At 52.3% G+C, this 16,240-nt stretch overlaps 7 protein-coding genes across 8 annotated transcripts; 5 read left to right on the forward strand and 2 right to left on the reverse strand.

Annotated features, from left to right (window-relative positions):
• Positions 1-22: 22 nt before the first annotated feature.
• CAOG_03752 (hypothetical protein) lies at positions 23-1,965 on the forward strand. Its single transcript, XM_004363423.2, has 7 exons — positions 23-57; positions 228-385; positions 496-604; positions 691-875; positions 945-1,075; positions 1,184-1,348; positions 1,442-1,965. Exons 2-7 carry the CDS (start codon positions 274-276, stop codon positions 1,823-1,825), a joined length of 1,086 nt encoding a protein of 361 aa, XP_004363480.1. The 5' UTR covers positions 23-57; positions 228-273; the 3' UTR covers positions 1,826-1,965.
• Positions 1,966-1,996: 31 nt separating this feature from the next.
• CAOG_03753 (acyl-CoA dehydrogenase) lies at positions 1,997-4,586 on the forward strand (the record flags this gene model as incomplete). The annotated part of the gene is made up of 12 exons (XM_004363424.2): positions 1,997-2,117; positions 2,290-2,442; positions 2,521-2,638; positions 2,752-2,830; positions 2,922-3,029; positions 3,105-3,168; positions 3,265-3,338; positions 3,437-3,572; positions 3,663-3,760; positions 3,912-4,064; positions 4,135-4,237; positions 4,378-4,586. 12 exons carry the CDS (start codon positions 1,997-1,999, stop codon positions 4,428-4,430), a joined length of 1,260 nt encoding a protein of 419 aa, XP_004363481.1. The 3' UTR covers positions 4,431-4,586.
• Positions 4,587-4,666: 80 nt separating this feature from the next.
• CAOG_03754 (hypothetical protein) lies at positions 4,667-8,114 on the forward strand. The gene is made up of 8 exons (XM_004363425.2): positions 4,667-6,129; positions 6,257-6,373; positions 6,502-6,763; positions 6,853-7,038; positions 7,119-7,192; positions 7,298-7,393; positions 7,489-7,740; positions 7,851-8,114. The coding sequence occupies exons 1-8, from the start codon at positions 4,681-4,683 to the stop codon at positions 8,049-8,051; spliced, it is 2,637 nt and encodes an 878-aa protein (XP_004363482.1). The 5' UTR covers positions 4,667-4,680; the 3' UTR covers positions 8,052-8,114.
• Positions 8,115-8,444: 330 nt separating this feature from the next.
• CAOG_03755 (hypothetical protein) lies at positions 8,445-10,699 on the forward strand (the record flags this gene model as incomplete). Its single annotated transcript, XM_004363426.2, has 8 exons — positions 8,445-8,585; positions 8,934-8,994; positions 9,083-9,149; positions 9,231-9,579; positions 9,746-9,872; positions 9,969-10,051; positions 10,144-10,455; positions 10,592-10,699. 8 exons carry the CDS (start codon positions 8,445-8,447, stop codon positions 10,697-10,699), a joined length of 1,248 nt encoding a protein of 415 aa, XP_004363483.2.
• Positions 10,700-10,833: 134 nt separating this feature from the next.
• On the reverse strand, positions 10,834-11,658 carry CAOG_03756 (hypothetical protein). The gene is made up of 3 exons (XM_004363427.2): positions 11,542-11,658; positions 11,107-11,222; positions 10,834-11,010 (listed from the first exon to the last, which is right to left on the reverse strand). Exons 1-3 carry the CDS (start codon positions 11,634-11,636, stop codon positions 10,907-10,909), a joined length of 315 nt encoding a protein of 104 aa, XP_004363484.1. The 5' UTR covers positions 11,637-11,658; the 3' UTR covers positions 10,834-10,906.
• Positions 11,659-11,811: 153 nt separating this feature from the next.
• Positions 11,812-13,103, reverse strand: CAOG_03757 (hypothetical protein). The gene is made up of 4 exons (XM_004363428.2): positions 12,960-13,103; positions 12,472-12,596; positions 12,167-12,308; positions 11,812-12,047 (listed from the first exon to the last, which is right to left on the reverse strand). Exons 1-4 carry the CDS (start codon positions 13,051-13,053, stop codon positions 11,884-11,886), a joined length of 525 nt encoding a protein of 174 aa, XP_004363485.1. The 5' UTR covers positions 13,054-13,103; the 3' UTR covers positions 11,812-11,883.
• A 252-nt stretch (positions 13,104-13,355) lies between these two features.
• CAOG_03758 lies at positions 13,356-16,204 on the forward strand. Of its 2 annotated transcripts, XM_011272017.1 has the most exons (4): positions 13,356-13,365; positions 14,302-14,368; positions 14,519-14,645; positions 15,517-16,204. In XM_011272017.1, exons 2-4 carry the CDS (start codon positions 14,316-14,318, stop codon positions 15,955-15,957), a joined length of 621 nt encoding a protein of 206 aa, XP_011270319.1. In that variant the 5' UTR covers positions 13,356-13,365; positions 14,302-14,315; the 3' UTR covers positions 15,958-16,204. The 2 variants fall into 2 exon arrangements, with proteins under 2 accessions (XP_011270319.1, XP_004363486.1); XM_004363429.2 differs by lacking the exon at positions 13,356-13,365 and having other exon boundaries at positions 14,255-14,368.
• The last annotated feature ends 36 nt before the right edge of the window (positions 16,205-16,240 follow it).

Consider the following 16,240-nt stretch of genomic DNA (forward strand, 5'->3'; position numbering starts at 1 on the left):
GTTTCTGGCAACGCTCAGCCTCGGGACTGGCAATCGCACCACTGCCGAGCGCATTCAGTAAGAAAAAAAGAGACGTTCTGCTATGCCAAGCTATGACCCCCCCCCTGTCATTGGCATTGGCTGCCTGTGCGAACGAGAAGCGGCTGCGGTTGGCTTGGACTCGATCTCATCAACCCCCGTCTTCCTGTCCTTTCTGTCTCTCCCTCATGTGCTGATACGACTTCCAGGAGCCACTTGAATCGATACACCCATCCAAGGGTCGAGTGCACGGCAATGGATCTTGGCATGCTTGCAAAAGACCCCGCCAATTGTTCACCAGCCTTGTTCGATGGCTACGACCTCGCGCTCGGGCTGCATGCCTTCCGCAGCGGCCAGTACCTCATTCGTAGGTCTCCATGAATGCGACTGCTGCTTGTTCCCAAAGCACGAGAACGAAAGACAAGGCTTTGTTTGGTTTTGTATTGCCACTAAACTGATCGCCGAAACGGTTTGCAGATTGCCCACTGCCCTATGCCATCATCCTGGGAGGCACAGACGTCAACGAGGCGCAAGAGCTTACCAACGAGCAACTCGATCTAATGACATTGGCCGTGCGACGAGCACGGTACGGGACATGCTCAACAATGTCAAATTTGTGTGGCACTCTTTGGGTGCAAGCATCCACTCACCCATACCTGCCCCACCCTACAGAGGCATAGTTGCGTTTAATGAATCGCTTTCGGCACCTGCGTTGAAGCGATGGCCATTCTTGGATGGCAGCCGGTTACGCATCATTCCGCAAGCAGTTCAAATCGACACACCGCAACCACCCACACCACGCGCACCGACCTTGCACGAGCGCTTGGGACTGCCAGTCCACCCATCACGGCCTGCTGGTATAGTCGTATTCTAGCCGTGTGATTGACTGAGGACGGACATGCTGATTGGTGCGTTGCTTGTTGTAGACCTGGCTCCAATCGTGCTGCTCCTGGTGGCCGGGTTGCGACCAGTCAAAGACCCAACATTTCTGTTTGACATTGTATCGTGCTGGCATCGCCTCGACTCGCGCGTTCATCTCGCCGTCATTGGACCAGAGGTACGGGGGGGGGGGATTCGCGTTGAGTTTGACAAAGCTCTCTCTTTCTCGCTTTTGGCGCTGTCGCACTTCTCTCTGACTTTGGTCCGTTGGATACGGGAAATGCAGCTAACACCCAAATGCACAAGTCAAGTGCGGGAGGCTGCCGATCGATCGCCTGGTGTGCACATCCTGTCAGCCGTGCCGTACGCAGAGGCGTTGTGGCTGATGAGCCAGGCTGATTTTCTTCTCAACTCCTCCCTCAGTGAAGGGTTGGCAAGCGCCGTTCTTGAGGTATGAGTTCTCGAATGGCGTGAACCGTTTCATATTGTTCGTCCAACTCAGCCTTTTCCTTCCTTGTTCTTTATCACGACGTGTTGCTTGTAGGCAATGTCTCTAAGCGTACCGCTCTTAGCACGTAACATTCCGGGAAATGCTGCCGTGATCCAACATGGCACGACGGGCTGCCTGTTCAACCAGCCAGCAGAGATGGTCGCATCGGCCCTTGCCTACCTGCCATCGTCATTTGCTGCGCCGTGGCTGGACGATGCCGCTATCGCCAAGCTGCAGAATGCCGTGCTGTCAGACTCGGACATTTCGACCATCCGCTCTGCCGCACAAACTGCTGCGCAATGCACTCTCGCCGAGGTAACCGATCGTCGCTCGACGCTTGTCGCCGCCGCCCATCGCTACGTCGAGCACAACCACGCCTGCGATGTTGAAGCTGCTGCGTATCATGGAATATTGCGTGATTGGCTTATTTCATCCTAGTACGATCCCCGACAAGTTTCAAACAATTCCAAAATCGTTCTCATCAAAATCTGTCCGGACACACACACAATTGGCTGGACCCTCTTCGAAGAGGATGTGTGTAGTCCACGTCGGGGTAGACCTAATACACTGTATTTACCATAATCTTGTTGGTTCTGAGCAAAGCCAGTCATGTTTTCCATTCGCTCCAGTGCTCTGAGCAGCCGCGTTTCGGCGCTTTCGTCCGCGCTCTGTCGCCCCCGCGCCGCTGCCTCTGCCGGTGTGCGTGCCATGAGCATGCAAGCTGTCGATGGTATGATTATTGAGGATTTGACTGACTAGGCAGGGCAGGGCTGGGCTGGATTGGAGTCACGACTCAACCTGGTCACGGAGCCAACACGCGCCTCCTCGCGTCCCCGCTTCCACTCACTGCTTTGGTGTGATCATTGTGTATGGATTGGTTTGATCTGAATCTGACTTTGCAGCCAGCATCGGTCTGACGGAAGAGCAGCTGGAAATCCAGCGCATGGCACTCAACTTTGCAAAGACCGAGATGGCCCCGAACATGCTCGAGTGGGACGCCAAGGAGATCTACCCCGCAGAGACAATGCGCGCAGCTGCAAAGCTTGGATTTGGCGGTAAGTGGGGTTTTTTGTTTTTGGTGAGAAGCGGCCAAAACCCCAAATCGCTCACAATTCTGATGCAACTGCAAACAGCAATCTACTGCAACCCGGACTTTGGAGGCACGGGATTGTCGCGCATGGACGGCACTGTCATCTTTGAAGCGCTTTCGACGGGTTGCGTATCGACGTCTGCTCTTCTGTCCATCCACAAGTAAGATTGGAGATTGGAACCACGCAGATTGTCTGAGAAATTTTTTTTGTTGTGGTGTTGACAATATTCTCCATTGTTGATTTTCTTTGCTGCGGTGCGTATGTACATGGCAGCATGGTCGTGTATGCCATCGATTCGTTTGCATCTGTCGAACAGCGCGAAAAGTACATCCCTTCGCTGGCGAACGGCGAGGTGAGATTTATGTCTTGTGCGAGTTTGCTCCCCACTTGCCCCCCCCCAAATCGTCCATATTCCTCATGTCTGTTTGATGTTCCTGTGGTAGCGATTTGCCTCGTACTGCTTGACTGAGCCTGGAGCTGGAAGCGATGCTGCAAGCCTTGTCACCTCCGCCAAGCGTGAGGGAGATTTCTACGTCCTGAACGGCACCAAAGTACAAAGCATTGTTCCGTGCGTGACCCAACGAGCGTTGCTTGATCCTTATATTTTGTTTGTGTTGCATTGGCAGTCGTTCATTTCTGGCGGTGGCGAGCACGACGTCTACATGGTCATGTGCCGTACCGGTGGACCAGGTTTGTGTGCCTCCATTCTTCCAACCTGAATGACGAGCGATGGCCTGTTTGTGGCTTACAGTGAACTTTCTGTTATTGCAATGGTCCTTTTTTCAGGGGCTAAGGGTATTTCCTGCGTGCTTGTTGAGAAGGGGACGCCCGGCCTCAGCTTCGGACAGAAGGAGCGCAAGGTACTGCCGGCCGTTAGACGTTGGCTGATGTTGACGTTTCGCACGTGCGATTCTTGTGCAACAGTACTGACATTGGCACTCTCTTCACCTCGATACAGCTCGGATGGAACAGCTCGCCAACGCGCCAAGTCATTTTCGAGGATGTCAAGGTCCCGATCGCCAACCGCGTTGGAAAGGAAGGCGAAGGCTTCTCCATCGCCATGCAGGCTCTCAATGGTGGTCGTGTCAATATTAGTGAGTCACTTCGTTTCGAGATGTCGACAGCACTGAAGTGAAGAGACGCTGACTTTTCGTGCGCTCTTGTTTTCGATTGTTGTTCTGCAGGTGCATGCAGTCTTGGCGGCGCCCAGGAGGCTTTGTCTATTGCGCGTGAGCATCTTCTTGTTCGCAAGCAGTTCGGCAAGAGCCTTGCCAGCTTGCAGGTGAGTGAAGTAGATTCGCTTTGTGTTTTGTAGATTTTTTTTTTTGTTTTGTCGTTTGTGCCTGGTGCTTTGTTGCGCTTCTTTGAACACTGCTCTTGCTCTTGCTAATTTTCTCCTCGCGCTCTCATCTTGGTTGCGCTTTCTCTTCCAGAACTCGCAATTCAAGTTGGCGGAAATGGCAACGGGCCTTCAGGCGTCTCGGTTGATGGTTCGTCAAGCAGCGCAGGCAATGGATTCAAAGCATCCCGCAGCGGCCTCCCTGTGCGCCATGGCCAAGCTCTTTGCGACCGACACATGCTTTGATGTAGGTTGCAGATTGCAGTAGTGTTTCTGCTTTGTGTCACTCACTTGCCAAACTCGCCTCTCTGGGACAGATTTGCAACCAGGCATTACAACTGCACGGCGGCTACGGTTATCTCAGGGACTACAAGGTCCAGCAGTTTGTCCGCGACCTTCGCGTTCACCAAATTCTTGAAGGTGAGCGGAGAAGAATTTTGGTGATGGTTTCTGATCTTGTCAATCATGTGTTTGGGACTGCGAGTCGTGGAACAGGCACCAATAATGGAGCCGGACTCGCCCCACCCTTGACTCACTTGTTGTTGCTTTTGGTGTGACAGGCACCAACGAGATCATGAAGGTGATTGTTGGACGCGATTTGGTTTCGGAGTAGACAGCCGCAGCTTGATCGCCAGCTATATCTCTCTGGTCTCTGGATGCTCTTTGTCTACTTCTGTGTGTTTGCTGTTTTTGCTTTTGTGTACTTTCGTTCTGCATTGATCCGGTCAATACGATGTGCCCGAACTTTCAATACAGCACAATTCGACTGTAATACTCTCCATTTCCATTTCTGATTTCCCCACCCCACCCCTCCCCTCCCCTCTTTTTGTTTCACTCTATTTCTTTGTCCTTCCATCTCTCAAATGTCTGACGACGAGTCTCAATCTGAGCCGCCTGCGATTGCTGATTCGTCCTCGTCCTCTGAGGCAGCTGCTCAGGTGACTGTGCACTCGCCCAGCGCCGCCGTGCTCGATGCGTTTGCCGGCGCACTGTCCGACTCGTCAACAACCGTTTCAGGCCACCATCTCCTTGACGCCGGGGCGACGACCCCAACGGCGGCGCTGGACGATCATCCAGACTCGATGCTCGTCAGCGACGACGACCGTGCCGACTCGTCTGCGCCTGGCAGCGCGGGCATCCCACACACGGGCTCGTCATCTTCTGTCACTGCCGCTGCTGCTGCTGCTGCTGTTGCTGCTGCTGGTGGTGGTCTGGGCAGCGAGCTCTCTGCAGACCAGCAGCCGCAGCAGAACGAAAGCCTCCGCCTTCTCGCCGACCCGACCACGGCCGTCAGTCTGGACACGACGTTGCCGCTGGACGACGATATGTCGCGCAGCAACCGCCTGAGCATGCTGCCGTTGGGCGGCGAGGACCAAGGTGTTGCTTCATCGTCGCTGGCGGACGTCGACCCGGTTGCTGGTGCGAGTCGAGCGCAACAAGCAGAGCCTGTTGAAGATGCGCCACACCAGCACGTCCATGGTCACTTGCATCACCATTCACACGCGGATGCCGGGTTACAGTCGCCGGATGGCCATGTCATTCCGCCAATCCTCATCCAGGCCGGAATGGACGACGAGAATGTCACCATTGTCTCTGCGTCGGACGTCGCCCCTGCCGTATCGAGCTCTGCTGACGGCGGCGGTGGCTTGCTTGTCTCGCAGTCAGACTCGTCCACCGTGTCCGGATCGAGCGGACTTGCGCTCATGGCGTCGTCCTCTGACGCGGCGTTGACGGACGCAGTCGTCGCTGCTGCTGCTGCCGAGGGTGCGGATAGCATGGCGTTGCGTCAACAGCTGCAGAACGACGAGTCAGTCGATCAATTTGAAGCGCCCACGACAAACGATCTTGGTCTTGCCGTGGAGCCCGAGCTCGTCCTGGCTGAGGAGCAAGACGCCGAAGCCGCGCTTGCAGGTGAAAATGCCCCCTCGCTCCCTCCAAGTGGACTCGACCCTTCTTCTTCAGCTGGCCAAGGAGCGACACCAGCAGCTGCGTCGGCAGTGGCTGCAGCCGATCTCTCTGATACGATTCGAAAGTCGCCAAGTGACCCCGCGGCGGCTGCGGCCGATGCAGCGTTGCCATCGTCTGTCGAGAGTGCTGCTGCCGCTGCCACTTCCGTCGAGGCGGATGGCTCAATTGCGACGGAATGGACTCTCAACCCGGACGAGCACGTCAACAGCTTGGAGATTGCGTGGTATGTGCCGGAGCCCACGCGCAGTGTTCTTGCGACGGTTCGCGCAACCGGGGATCGTGAGCAGGCACCCAAGCTTCCAGTGATGAAGTCTTCCCCGTGTATTGTCATTGACGAACTTCAGGTCGGTCATTTTTTTTCTTGTTTTCTGCGGATTGGTTTGTCGGAAATCAAAAGTAACTCTTTTGTTGTTTGCTTGTGTTTGTCTCACACACGAGCTTGCTTGTTTTCTTTGTCGTTTGGGAACGCAGACTGACCCTGTTCGTGAGCTCCTGGTGCGACACTTTGATGAAGCTCAAGCTGCCAAGCGCAAAACTTTGACCGCAGACGACGTGCCGCTTGATCGGCAAGGAATTTGCCAGCTTATGGTAGGATGCGCTGAAGTCGTGCTGTTGTTGCTTTTTTGTTTGTTTTGGGACAAAATGGCGGATGGACGGGTTTTCTCGATGCAAAATCAACTCAATTTTACTACTGTGGGCGCTCTGATTCTTCGCAGGCGGCTGGCTGCTGGAATGCGTTGCTCGACCTCACTGGCAGCTTTCTTTCGGCGCATGGCCAAGGTCGACTTGACCAGGATGCGTCCGTCATCACTGCAGTTCACACGCACAAGACGCTGCAAATGTGGCTGTGTCGGATGATTGCGCTCATGAAGCTTCGCCGCTACGAAAAGGCTGCTGCGGAGCTGGACACGTTTGGGGATCTCGATCGCCCTGACTTGTATTACGACTACTATCCGGACTCGTATCCCGACATGACCGGTACGAATCCCTGATGTGCTTGGTTGTTGTTGGGTGTTGGTTTGAGGTTGACAGTTTACCATTCATCCCTTGTTTTGTACGTACAACAGGATCGCTGGTGCCATTTTCTCTCCGCGTCATCCACGCACAACTGCCACATTACGTCGGCAAGCCACAGCTGGCTCTAGACCGCTTGTACAGTTTGAATCACACTTGCACTCAAGTTATGAGCCATCTGCGGTCTGGCAAGAACGAGAATGGCATTGCACAAAAGCTTGCGGCGTCACGTGTCCAAGGTAAACGCAAGCTGCTGTGTAGCGAGGTTGGCACGCTTGGGGTCACGCGAAAACCAACCATTTGCTGTATGTTTCAACAGCTGCTTTGACTCTGTGGGGTGAACGACAAACCAAGCTGCAGTACTGCATTGCCAACCACTTGTTGATGATGAAGGTAGAGCAAGCGTTGTTGATGTTGCTGATGTGGGACAGATCTCGGGCGACATTTCGCCATTTTTTCTTTGCCTGACTTGTCGCCTTTGACCCGTCTCTCTCCTAGGATCACACTCTGGGCACGCAAATGTACGAACATTTGCTGTCTAAAAACCCCACCAACAATCACCTGCTGTCGGGTCTCGGCCGTGTGCACTTGCAGGTTTGGCTTGCTTTGTCGTTGTTTTCGTTGTCTCAGCAGTTCGTTCGTTCGACTCACTATGTTCGACCAACCTCACACTCCTGCATGTCGAGTAGATTGGGCACATTGAACGCGCTCAGTCGTACTTTGCACGCGCAGAGCAAGTTGCTCAGGAGCGGTCGGGAGACGTGATTGACGCTGCCACGGCGAGCTTGTTGGCAATGAACAAGGCTCTCACGAGTGTGAGCACTGGCCTCTACGAGCAGGCGACTGCCTTCTTTGCAGAGGCCCTTTTGGCCGATCCGAACAATGCCACCGCTGCAAACAACCAAGCAACCTGCATGCTGTATGCTGGCAATCTTAAAAAGGTTTGTATTGAGTCGTGATTTTGAGTGTGGTGAGGTTGTTCGCTCCTTTGCTGACTGTCCGTTCCTTCCCTCCCCCTCCCCGCCCCCGGCTCCTTGTCTTGCATTTGTAGGCGGTCAAGCTGCTTGAGGACTTTGTGATGGCCAATCCGCGCACTCGATTGCATGAAAGCATCGTGTTCAACCTTTGCACGCTCTACGAGCTCGAGTCAAATCGGGCCATGGAGAAGAAGCGTCGGCTCATTCAGTTGATTGCCGAGCACTGCGGGGACGGCTTTGACGTGTCCAGCTTGAAGCTGACCGTCACTGCATAGTTGGGGGGTCGAAACATTTGGGAGTGAAAATACAAACTCAGAATTTTCGTACAACTTGTCCACCCTATCCACCCCCATCAACAATCATTCTCCATCCAAGCCTGCCTCAAGTACAGCGTCAAGAAACAAAAAGTGCTGGTGCCGCATTGCAGGTTGCTGCTGGACTGCTCTGCTTTTCTTCTGTGGCGCATTTTGCCCTTGTGGAGCTAATTTCGACGCGACTCGATCCCCCCACCCCCTTCCTTTTTTTTTTCTTGACATTGACATTCACGATTTCATTCTTGTGCTCCATTTCCATTATCACTCTTTGTTACTTTGTCGTAGCACCTTTTTTTTTTTTTTTTTTTCTTTTTTGTCTGTGTGACTTGTTCTTCTTCTTTGTCGACACAAAACATGGCTGCCCTGTCAACGCCGATCAGTGGCCTGGCAATGACGCTGTCCGTGCTCCAGCGCCGCGACAACACCATCACCCGCGTTGTGGACAAGGCGACCTCTGCGACGCTCTACGAGTTTGACCAGGCCACCAAGCAATGGGTGCGTTTCGTTTCGTTTCGCGTCGTCCGTTGGCAGCAGCAGCTGATGATGTGCTTGCTGTCGGCTTCCCCTGCCCTCGCCTCCCCTCACTTGTGCTTCGTTTGGAATGGTCTCTGCTTGCTGCTATTCTAGCAGACGCGTTTCGTCGTGTGGGGCCTTCCTTGACTGCCACCCAGAGCTCGGACGGAAGCTAGCAGACGCGTTTCGTCGTGTGGGGCCTTCCTTGACTGCCACCCAGAGCTCGGGGCTCACTCGCCAGTTAACGCTTTGGGGGATGGGTGGTGTGTGTGCTTGTACAAACGCAGATCAAGTACGCCATCGCTCGGTTTCATCATCATGAACCGTCAGGCTGCCACAAGCGACGTGACCGAATACGTCACTCCAGACGTCCAATTCCAACAGGCGGCAGGTACCAAAAAACAACGAAAACAGCACCCGAACGCGCTGCGATGTGCGTGTGGTCTCACATGTCGCTGCTTGTTGTATCCTTGTTGCAGGTGCAATCTATGGTATTTGGTTTTACTCTCCGGAAGAGCGTGAGCGGATTGGCAACTTGTTGATGAGGTAGATGAAGCGCTGTGATCTGGTATTGAGCTTCTCAGTCATTCTCACTCGCTTCAACCTTTCCCCCTCCCATTTTCGAAGCCAAAACTCTGCTCAAAGGGCCCCCGCGCAAGCACCAGCAGCTCATCCATACCACCCAGGCCAACAGAATGGCGGTGGCGCACCAACAATGAACGGGCCGCCGATGGTGCAAGGCTTTGGTGCAAATCCCTACCCGATGGCATACGTGCCTCAAAATACGATGGGCATGATGCACGGTCACTTTGCTGCGCCTGGAATGATGCCACAACCAGGCGTTCCCTACCACGGGCCCGCTCCTGGAGTCGCTCTAGTTGCGCCGATTCCGTCTGGCGGTCATACAGCAGCACCTCCGGCTGGTACCAAAGTAGATGTGATGGAAATGATGAAAAAGGCAGCGCAAGACCATCAAGTAAGTGCGCGCAGGTTTACAATGTGGTTGTTGAATATTTTGGACTCATCGTTTTTTTTTTTTTTTTTTTTTTCCTTATGCACGATCATTATGTCCCTTGCTTTCCCTCGTGATTGACCCCGACCACCCCACCCCCTCCCTCTTGTTCCATTCTTGGCAACGCCAGCAACGAGTTGCTAGCGGTGCCCAGTCGACATTTGCAGGAGCCAATCCAGCGGCTGCTCTGCCACACCCTGCCTCACCGGCTCAGCCTCGACCTCCTGGGCCGATTCCTCAGCAACAACTTCAGTCTCGTAAGCTTTCTTGTTCTTGTGCTCATTGTCATCGGGGGGGGGGTGGAGTCAGTGCTCAAACGCTCACTAGCATCCTTTCCGTGCGATTCGAAACAGACTCTTCTTTCGAAGATCCAGCAATCCTCCAGGCATCGTCTGCCAAGCCTTCCGCCGCCGACAAGACCTCAGTTCAGCGACAGGTGAGAGTTTCTGATTTCTGGTCGAATGGTGGACATCCGCACGCTTGCTTCGACATTTTTTAGCTCACGTTGTTGTCTGTTTTTCGCCGTAGCTCTTCCCTTCAGATAACTCGGCTGCTGCAAGTGGCATCTTGCCGACACCTATCAACGGCGTGAACAATAGCATCTCTGAAACCGATGCGAACAGCGACCCCGCCGATCTGCTTGGCACCATTCTTGGCCGCGCTTTGAAAACTCTCACTACGGCAGAAGCCCCCAACCCCGCCGAGGATGTGCTGCTCTCCCCGCTCGACTTGCAAGCTGCCGCTCGCCGAAACTCTGCCGAGGCTGCGGGCGCTCCATTCCGTTCCAAAAAGCCGCTGACCAAGGACGAGCTTCGCCAAATTCTCATCTCCAAACTGACTGTAAGCTGCGGCGACAAGCTGTGTTTGGCTTTGTCTTGCTGATGCGGTGATTGGTTGTTTTCTTGTGACGCTTTGCCAACCGTATTTGTTCTTGTGTGGGTGTTTTTTTCTTTTCTTCCAAACCACTCTTTGCCAGACCGACGACACGTTCGTCAACAATCTGTTCCGCGACTACACCCGTCGATGGAAACAGCAACATTCCCAGCAACAAGCGCCGTTGACTCGTCCTCTTTTGCCGCAGTGAGCCAGTGTTGGTCTCGGTTCTGCCAAACGGGGGCGTTCTCAACTTTTGCTGGTGCTTTGGGTTGAGGAGATTCTTTGTGCGCTGGATCTTGGTTGTGCGCTCAAATACAACCACGGGGCCCCTCAAATAGCGACTTGGACTTGACGACTAATGTACATTTGGGGGGAAATAAGCAAAGAGACCACGACAAAAACACACAAAACCACACTATGCCGACACAATGTCCAGCTCCAATGCCTTGTTTGTGATTGTGTCGACGATCTCCTTTGCCGATTGTCGGTTGCAGTTGAATTCCAACTTGGTGTTGTCCGCTGGAGTCGAAAAACAAAAGAGTTGTGGCGGTCAATGGGAAGTGAGTGAGTGCGTACAAGGCGATTGAAGGGGACAGAGGCAACAGATGCACATACACAGCACGACGCTGACAGTAGGCGCTGTCTGGTTCTGCAGTGCGTTGACGACGGCAACGTTGGTCTTGAGCGCTGGATCCTGACCCTTGCTGGCAGCGACCTGCTGGAGCACCAGGCTACGAAACAGAAAGAGTGGAAACAAGGGCGAAGAGCGAAGGGGAGTTACATGATGAGCATTCGGACACCACAGCCACATGTAGGAGGATTCTGACACACAGTCGCACAGACCCTCATCGTTGAGATAGGGTTGATAGAGGACGAGGGGGGGGGAGAGAGAGTAAGGGATTGCAGCAAAAAGGCGAGATCTGCCTGCTTCTCTCGCTCTCCATCTTGCGCGCCCGACTTCCGTCCAATGGAGGGGGCCAAAACACACTCGAGGGGGGCGCTGACTGAGCTTGTGGTTATTGGAGTGGGGGGGGGAAGTGAAAGGTGTACCGAGCGTGCTTGGCATTCATGTTCCAGGGCGAGAAGACCACGTTGACGTCCTTGACAAACTTGAGCGCGTGCTTGAGTGAGTTGGTGCCAGCCATGTTGGTGAATGGAATAACAAGTATGATGACTGAGCAATCGGGAGAAGGTAGTGAATTGTTATGGCAAGGTGAAATCAGAGACCATTGGTTTGGGGAAAGGACAGGGATTTCCAAATGCAATAACGGCAGTCCATCCGGCAGCAGGTTCCGAGATCGATACCGCAAAGTCTACTAATAGAGAAGAAGATGGTTTGTATTGCTGGAAAAAATAAAAAAAGGTGGGGAGAAGAACCGACACTGCACTGCTCTACAACTCGGGCTTGAGCGTCTTCTTGTAATCGTTGATGCGCTTGACAAAGTCGGCCTTCTCGGCACAGCCCTTGCAGTCGAGGTTGAGATCGTTGACGACCTTCTTGAGCTCGCGGACTCGGAGAGTGTTGACGTCGATGGCGTTCAGGTCAATTGGCTTGTCTACAACAGGAATGTGGAAGAACACAAAGAATACAACCAAAGTGAGACATCGCCATTCATCACCAGCAAACAAGCTTAGCAGAACAAAGCAGAACGCGCATGCGCCACACGCGACATACCGTATTTGAGATCGCAGATCTGAGGATCGCGCTTTTCAAGGCGCTCGCAAACCTTCTCCTTGGGCAGTCCGAGTGAAATGGGGCGAGACACCTCACGGAGCAGGCCAGTGGCAGCGTCTTCAGTGCCGCCGACGAAATAGCACTGTGAACGACGGTGCATCCCCGCAAGCAAGCAAGGTGAGCTGGTGAAAGGGCAAGCTCGTCCAAACGAACCAACAACCAGCACCACCACCTCCAACCCTCAACCACCATCCGCCAATCAATCAATCAATCAATCAATTACAAGCGCAAATTGACTCTCATACCCAGCGGTTGTCCTTGCCAGTGGCCGACGCGCAGAACTCGCGGGTCTTGGCCTCAATCGCATTCATGTCGGTCAGCTCCTTGGCAGAGCACGATGCCTGGATTGTTTCCACTGCCTTCAGGCACACTGTGACACAAAACAAAATCAACGGAGAGTGTGGTAAAGTCAAGTGAGTGCATGATGCGCAGTGAGCCCTTCCTTGTATGAAGTTCCATCATCGTTCAACAGGCAGTCCGTTTGTGGGAGCACTGCCACTGCCCGTGCTGAAGCTCGACCCCCTTGTCGAATGTGGACTTGAGCTTGTGAGTGTTGATGTGGTTGTGCATCGGGGTGCAATGGCCAGCGGCAGATTGTGACGCTGAGCTGGACGAATCAGCGCCTTCCACGCGCGGTTCGATCGCCCAGAGCGCTGCGATGTGCTGTGCCAAAGCGCCGAGGCAAGGATCCCCTCGCCAGCATGGGATTGCAAAAAAAATGTGTGGTTTGTACCTTCGCAGCCGCCTGGGCGGTAGGCAGACGCAGTCGCAGCAGCGAACGCAAGCAGAGCCACAGTTCCAACCAGAGCAGCAACGAGCTTGACCATTCTGAACAGAACAAATAAAATAAAAAATAAAATAAAAAAAAGAACTGAGATCATCAAAGACACCTACCTTTCGAGCCTTCTTGCTTTGCTGTGAACCACGAGTCCGTTTCACTCGTCACGACTTGGCAAACTTTCAGCCTCCCTTTTCCCTCAAAGCATCTCCTGGAGCAAAATTTCGCCATGGAGTCACCACATTTCATCATGGAGTCACCACTTGTTGTCTTTCGTCCTTCGTCCTTCGGTTGAGAAGAAGAAAAGTCCAGTTAAAATAAAAATGAAAGTGAAAAAAAAAAATCAGTTTTCATTTTTTTTGTAATTGTGTTTTTGTTTGTTCAACCAACAAATCTTCTATTGTTTTTGTTTCGCTTTTATTTCGATCTCATACGAACGAGTGCACTGTTTTCTGCGCTTTGAATCATCTTTTTCTTTGCCTTTGTGTTTTTTATTTTGTGTGCTTCCCGCCTCTTTTCTGCTTTTTTTTTTTTTTTTTCTGCTGCTTGTATTGTCCGTCGCCGTGTCCTCCTTTGTCCCCTCCCCCTCTCCCTTCCCTCTCGGCGCGCTCTCTCTCTTGCTCTAGTCTCGTACTCCCTCCCTTGCTGACAGCCGGAGCCCTGTTGCTGCAGCAGCGCGTCCCTTGCGCGTCAGCCAAAGTCATGCGCATTTTCTTTTTTTAATTTTTTAATTTTTTTTGTCCCTTTTTTTTTTTTTCTCCTTTCGTCTTTGCTTCGGCACGAGACGAGACGCTCGCCTTTTCCGACCTCTTCCCCGTTGCTTCGTGTCGTTTGCTTCCTCTGTTGTTGTGTCGTTTCAGCTTGAGCAACGACGGCGGACGCAGGAAGAGCACGGAAAACTGCAGTCCAAACGGACACATGCGCGTCTGTTTTTCGGTTGATTTTTTTTTTCTTTTTTTCTTCTTCTTCTTCTTCGCTCGACATTGCTGCGTGTCTCTCCCCGCCCTCCTCGTCGCATGCCCCTTGTGCTCGTCGTACGTGAGCGGCTGGCTCACCGTTCCTCGGACCACTCGCTGGCTCTCCAGCAAGCACTCCACGAACGAACCAGCTTCGAACAGCAAAACGGCTCTTTTTTTTTTTCAATTTTTTATTTTTTTTATTATTATTTTTTATTTTCTTCCCTTTCTGCCTCACATGCTTTTTTTTTTTTTTTTTTTTCCCTTCCTTCCTCCCTCGGCTTGTTTCACTCACTCTGGTCCACTCCACACACCCGTTGCTTCTGCTCTTGCTTCTATAGAACATATAAACACAATGTCGTCACGCAAGAAGGTTTTGCTCAAGGTCATCATCCTCGGAGACAGCGGGTACGACAAAAAACGTCCTCTTCCAAAAAGGCGCAGTGCTTTTCTTCACTTTTTGTTGCGCTCGAGGCTCATCTTCCCTCCACCTTGCACTCTCTCTGCCCTCGTTCACCTTCATCTACCTCTATTCGAAACCACTTTGTGATGCTGCAGCGTCGGCAAGACGTCTCTCATGAACCAGTACGTCAACAAGAAGTTCAGCAATCAGTACAAGGCTACCATTGGCGCTGACTTCCTCACCAAGGAGGTCATGGTCGACGACAAGCTTGTTACCATGCAGGTATGTGTCCATCCTCTTGGCGCTCTGTCTTTGGCTGCTCGTGTGGTGGTCGCTATCCCTTTCTTTTGCTTTTTCTTTGCTTTTTTTTTTTTTTTTTTTTTTCATTTCTATTGTGTTTTTCAAAAATCTCTTCTTTTTTTTTTTTTTCTTCTTTTTTTTTTTTTTTTCTTCTCGTTTCTTTTGCTTTTCTGGTTCTCTTTCTGGTTCTTCTCGTCTTGTTTATCTTTGTTCCTCGGGCCTAGTTCATTGGCTCTTTGGCTTGACTGTCCATGCGAGGTGGGGGCTGCAGCCCCTCTTTGTCCTGATTTTTCCACAGTCACATGCCCTAGCCCATTGGCTTTTTTTTTTAATCATTATTTCTGTTTTCTTTTCCCCCCTTTGCCCATTCTCTCTTTCGCCCTTTCATTCCTGGTCCACTTCACCTTGTGGGTGCTTTGTGACTGGCTTGCAATGACGGCAGCTGAAAAAAATCGTCACGCGGTGTGAGCGCCAAGTTGACGTCACTTGTTGCTTCAGTGATTTTTCCTTCTTTTTTTTTCGGTTGGTTGGTTGCTGTCCCTTCGGGTTGCCCTGATGAGAAGAAAACAAACATACGGATCTATTTCCTTATGTGCTGCTGCGCGTTTAACAGCCGCGCGGCAATGCAATGCAGAGCATTTGTCTTTCGGATTCTGAGCCTCTACTTTTCGTTCCTTGCATTCTTCGTGATCTTTTTCTTCTTCTTCTTCTTCTTCTTCTTCTTCTTCTTCTCCTTCTTCTCCTTCTTCTCCTTCTTCTCGCATCTGTATCTCGCTTGTTTTGCTCACTCTTGCATTCTGTATCCTTGTACTTGTCGCCAATTTTTGCTTGGTCTGCGACTCTGCCCATTTAGATCTGGGATACCGCCGGCCAAGAGCGATTCCAAAGCCTCGGTGTTGCTTTCTACCGTGGCGCTGACTGCTGCGTGCTTTGCTTCGATGTCACCACCCCCAAGACCTTCGAGACCCTTGACAGCTGGCGTGATGAGTTCCTGATCCAGGCCTCGCCCCGCGATCCCGAGAACTTCCCTTTCGTCGTTCTTGGTAACAAGATCGATCTCGAGAACCGAGCTGTTTCTGACAAGCGCGCCAAGGCTTGGTGCGGACAGAAGAACAACATTCCGTACTTTGAGACCTCCGCCAAGGAGTCAATTAACGTTGAGCAGGCTTTCCAGACCATTGCCAAGAATGCCCTCCAGCAAGAGAGCGAAGCTGTGCTCTACAACGAGTTCCCCGACCCGATCAAGATTACCGGCGACACTGCTGGCGGTGACAAGGGTGGCTGCGGCTGCTAAAAGTCTTTTTGCTCTTTTTTTTTTTCCGGTTTTCGTAGTTTGTTTTGTCTACTTTTTTTTCTCTCTCTCTTTGATCTGTCGCGCTAGAAGCGATCGACCAGATACTGCGACCGCGCCCACCCCACCCACCCTCTGAATTGCCTTGCTGCCTGTCGGTGCGGAGTCTCTGGAGATTGCTTGTGGTTGAATTGTTGATGATTTTGTGCCAGTTTGTTTTTTTGTTCATGTTGAAACTTTTTTTTCAATCACCGCATCCACTGCAATTGTATCGCCATTAGCTTGA

The sequence above is a fragment of the Capsaspora owczarzaki genome (genome assembly GCF_000151315.2).
Source record: "Capsaspora owczarzaki ATCC 30864 unplaced genomic scaffold supercont2.5, whole genome shotgun sequence".
Taxonomy (NCBI): Eukaryota; class Filasterea; order Ministeriida; family Capsasporidae; genus Capsaspora; species Capsaspora owczarzaki.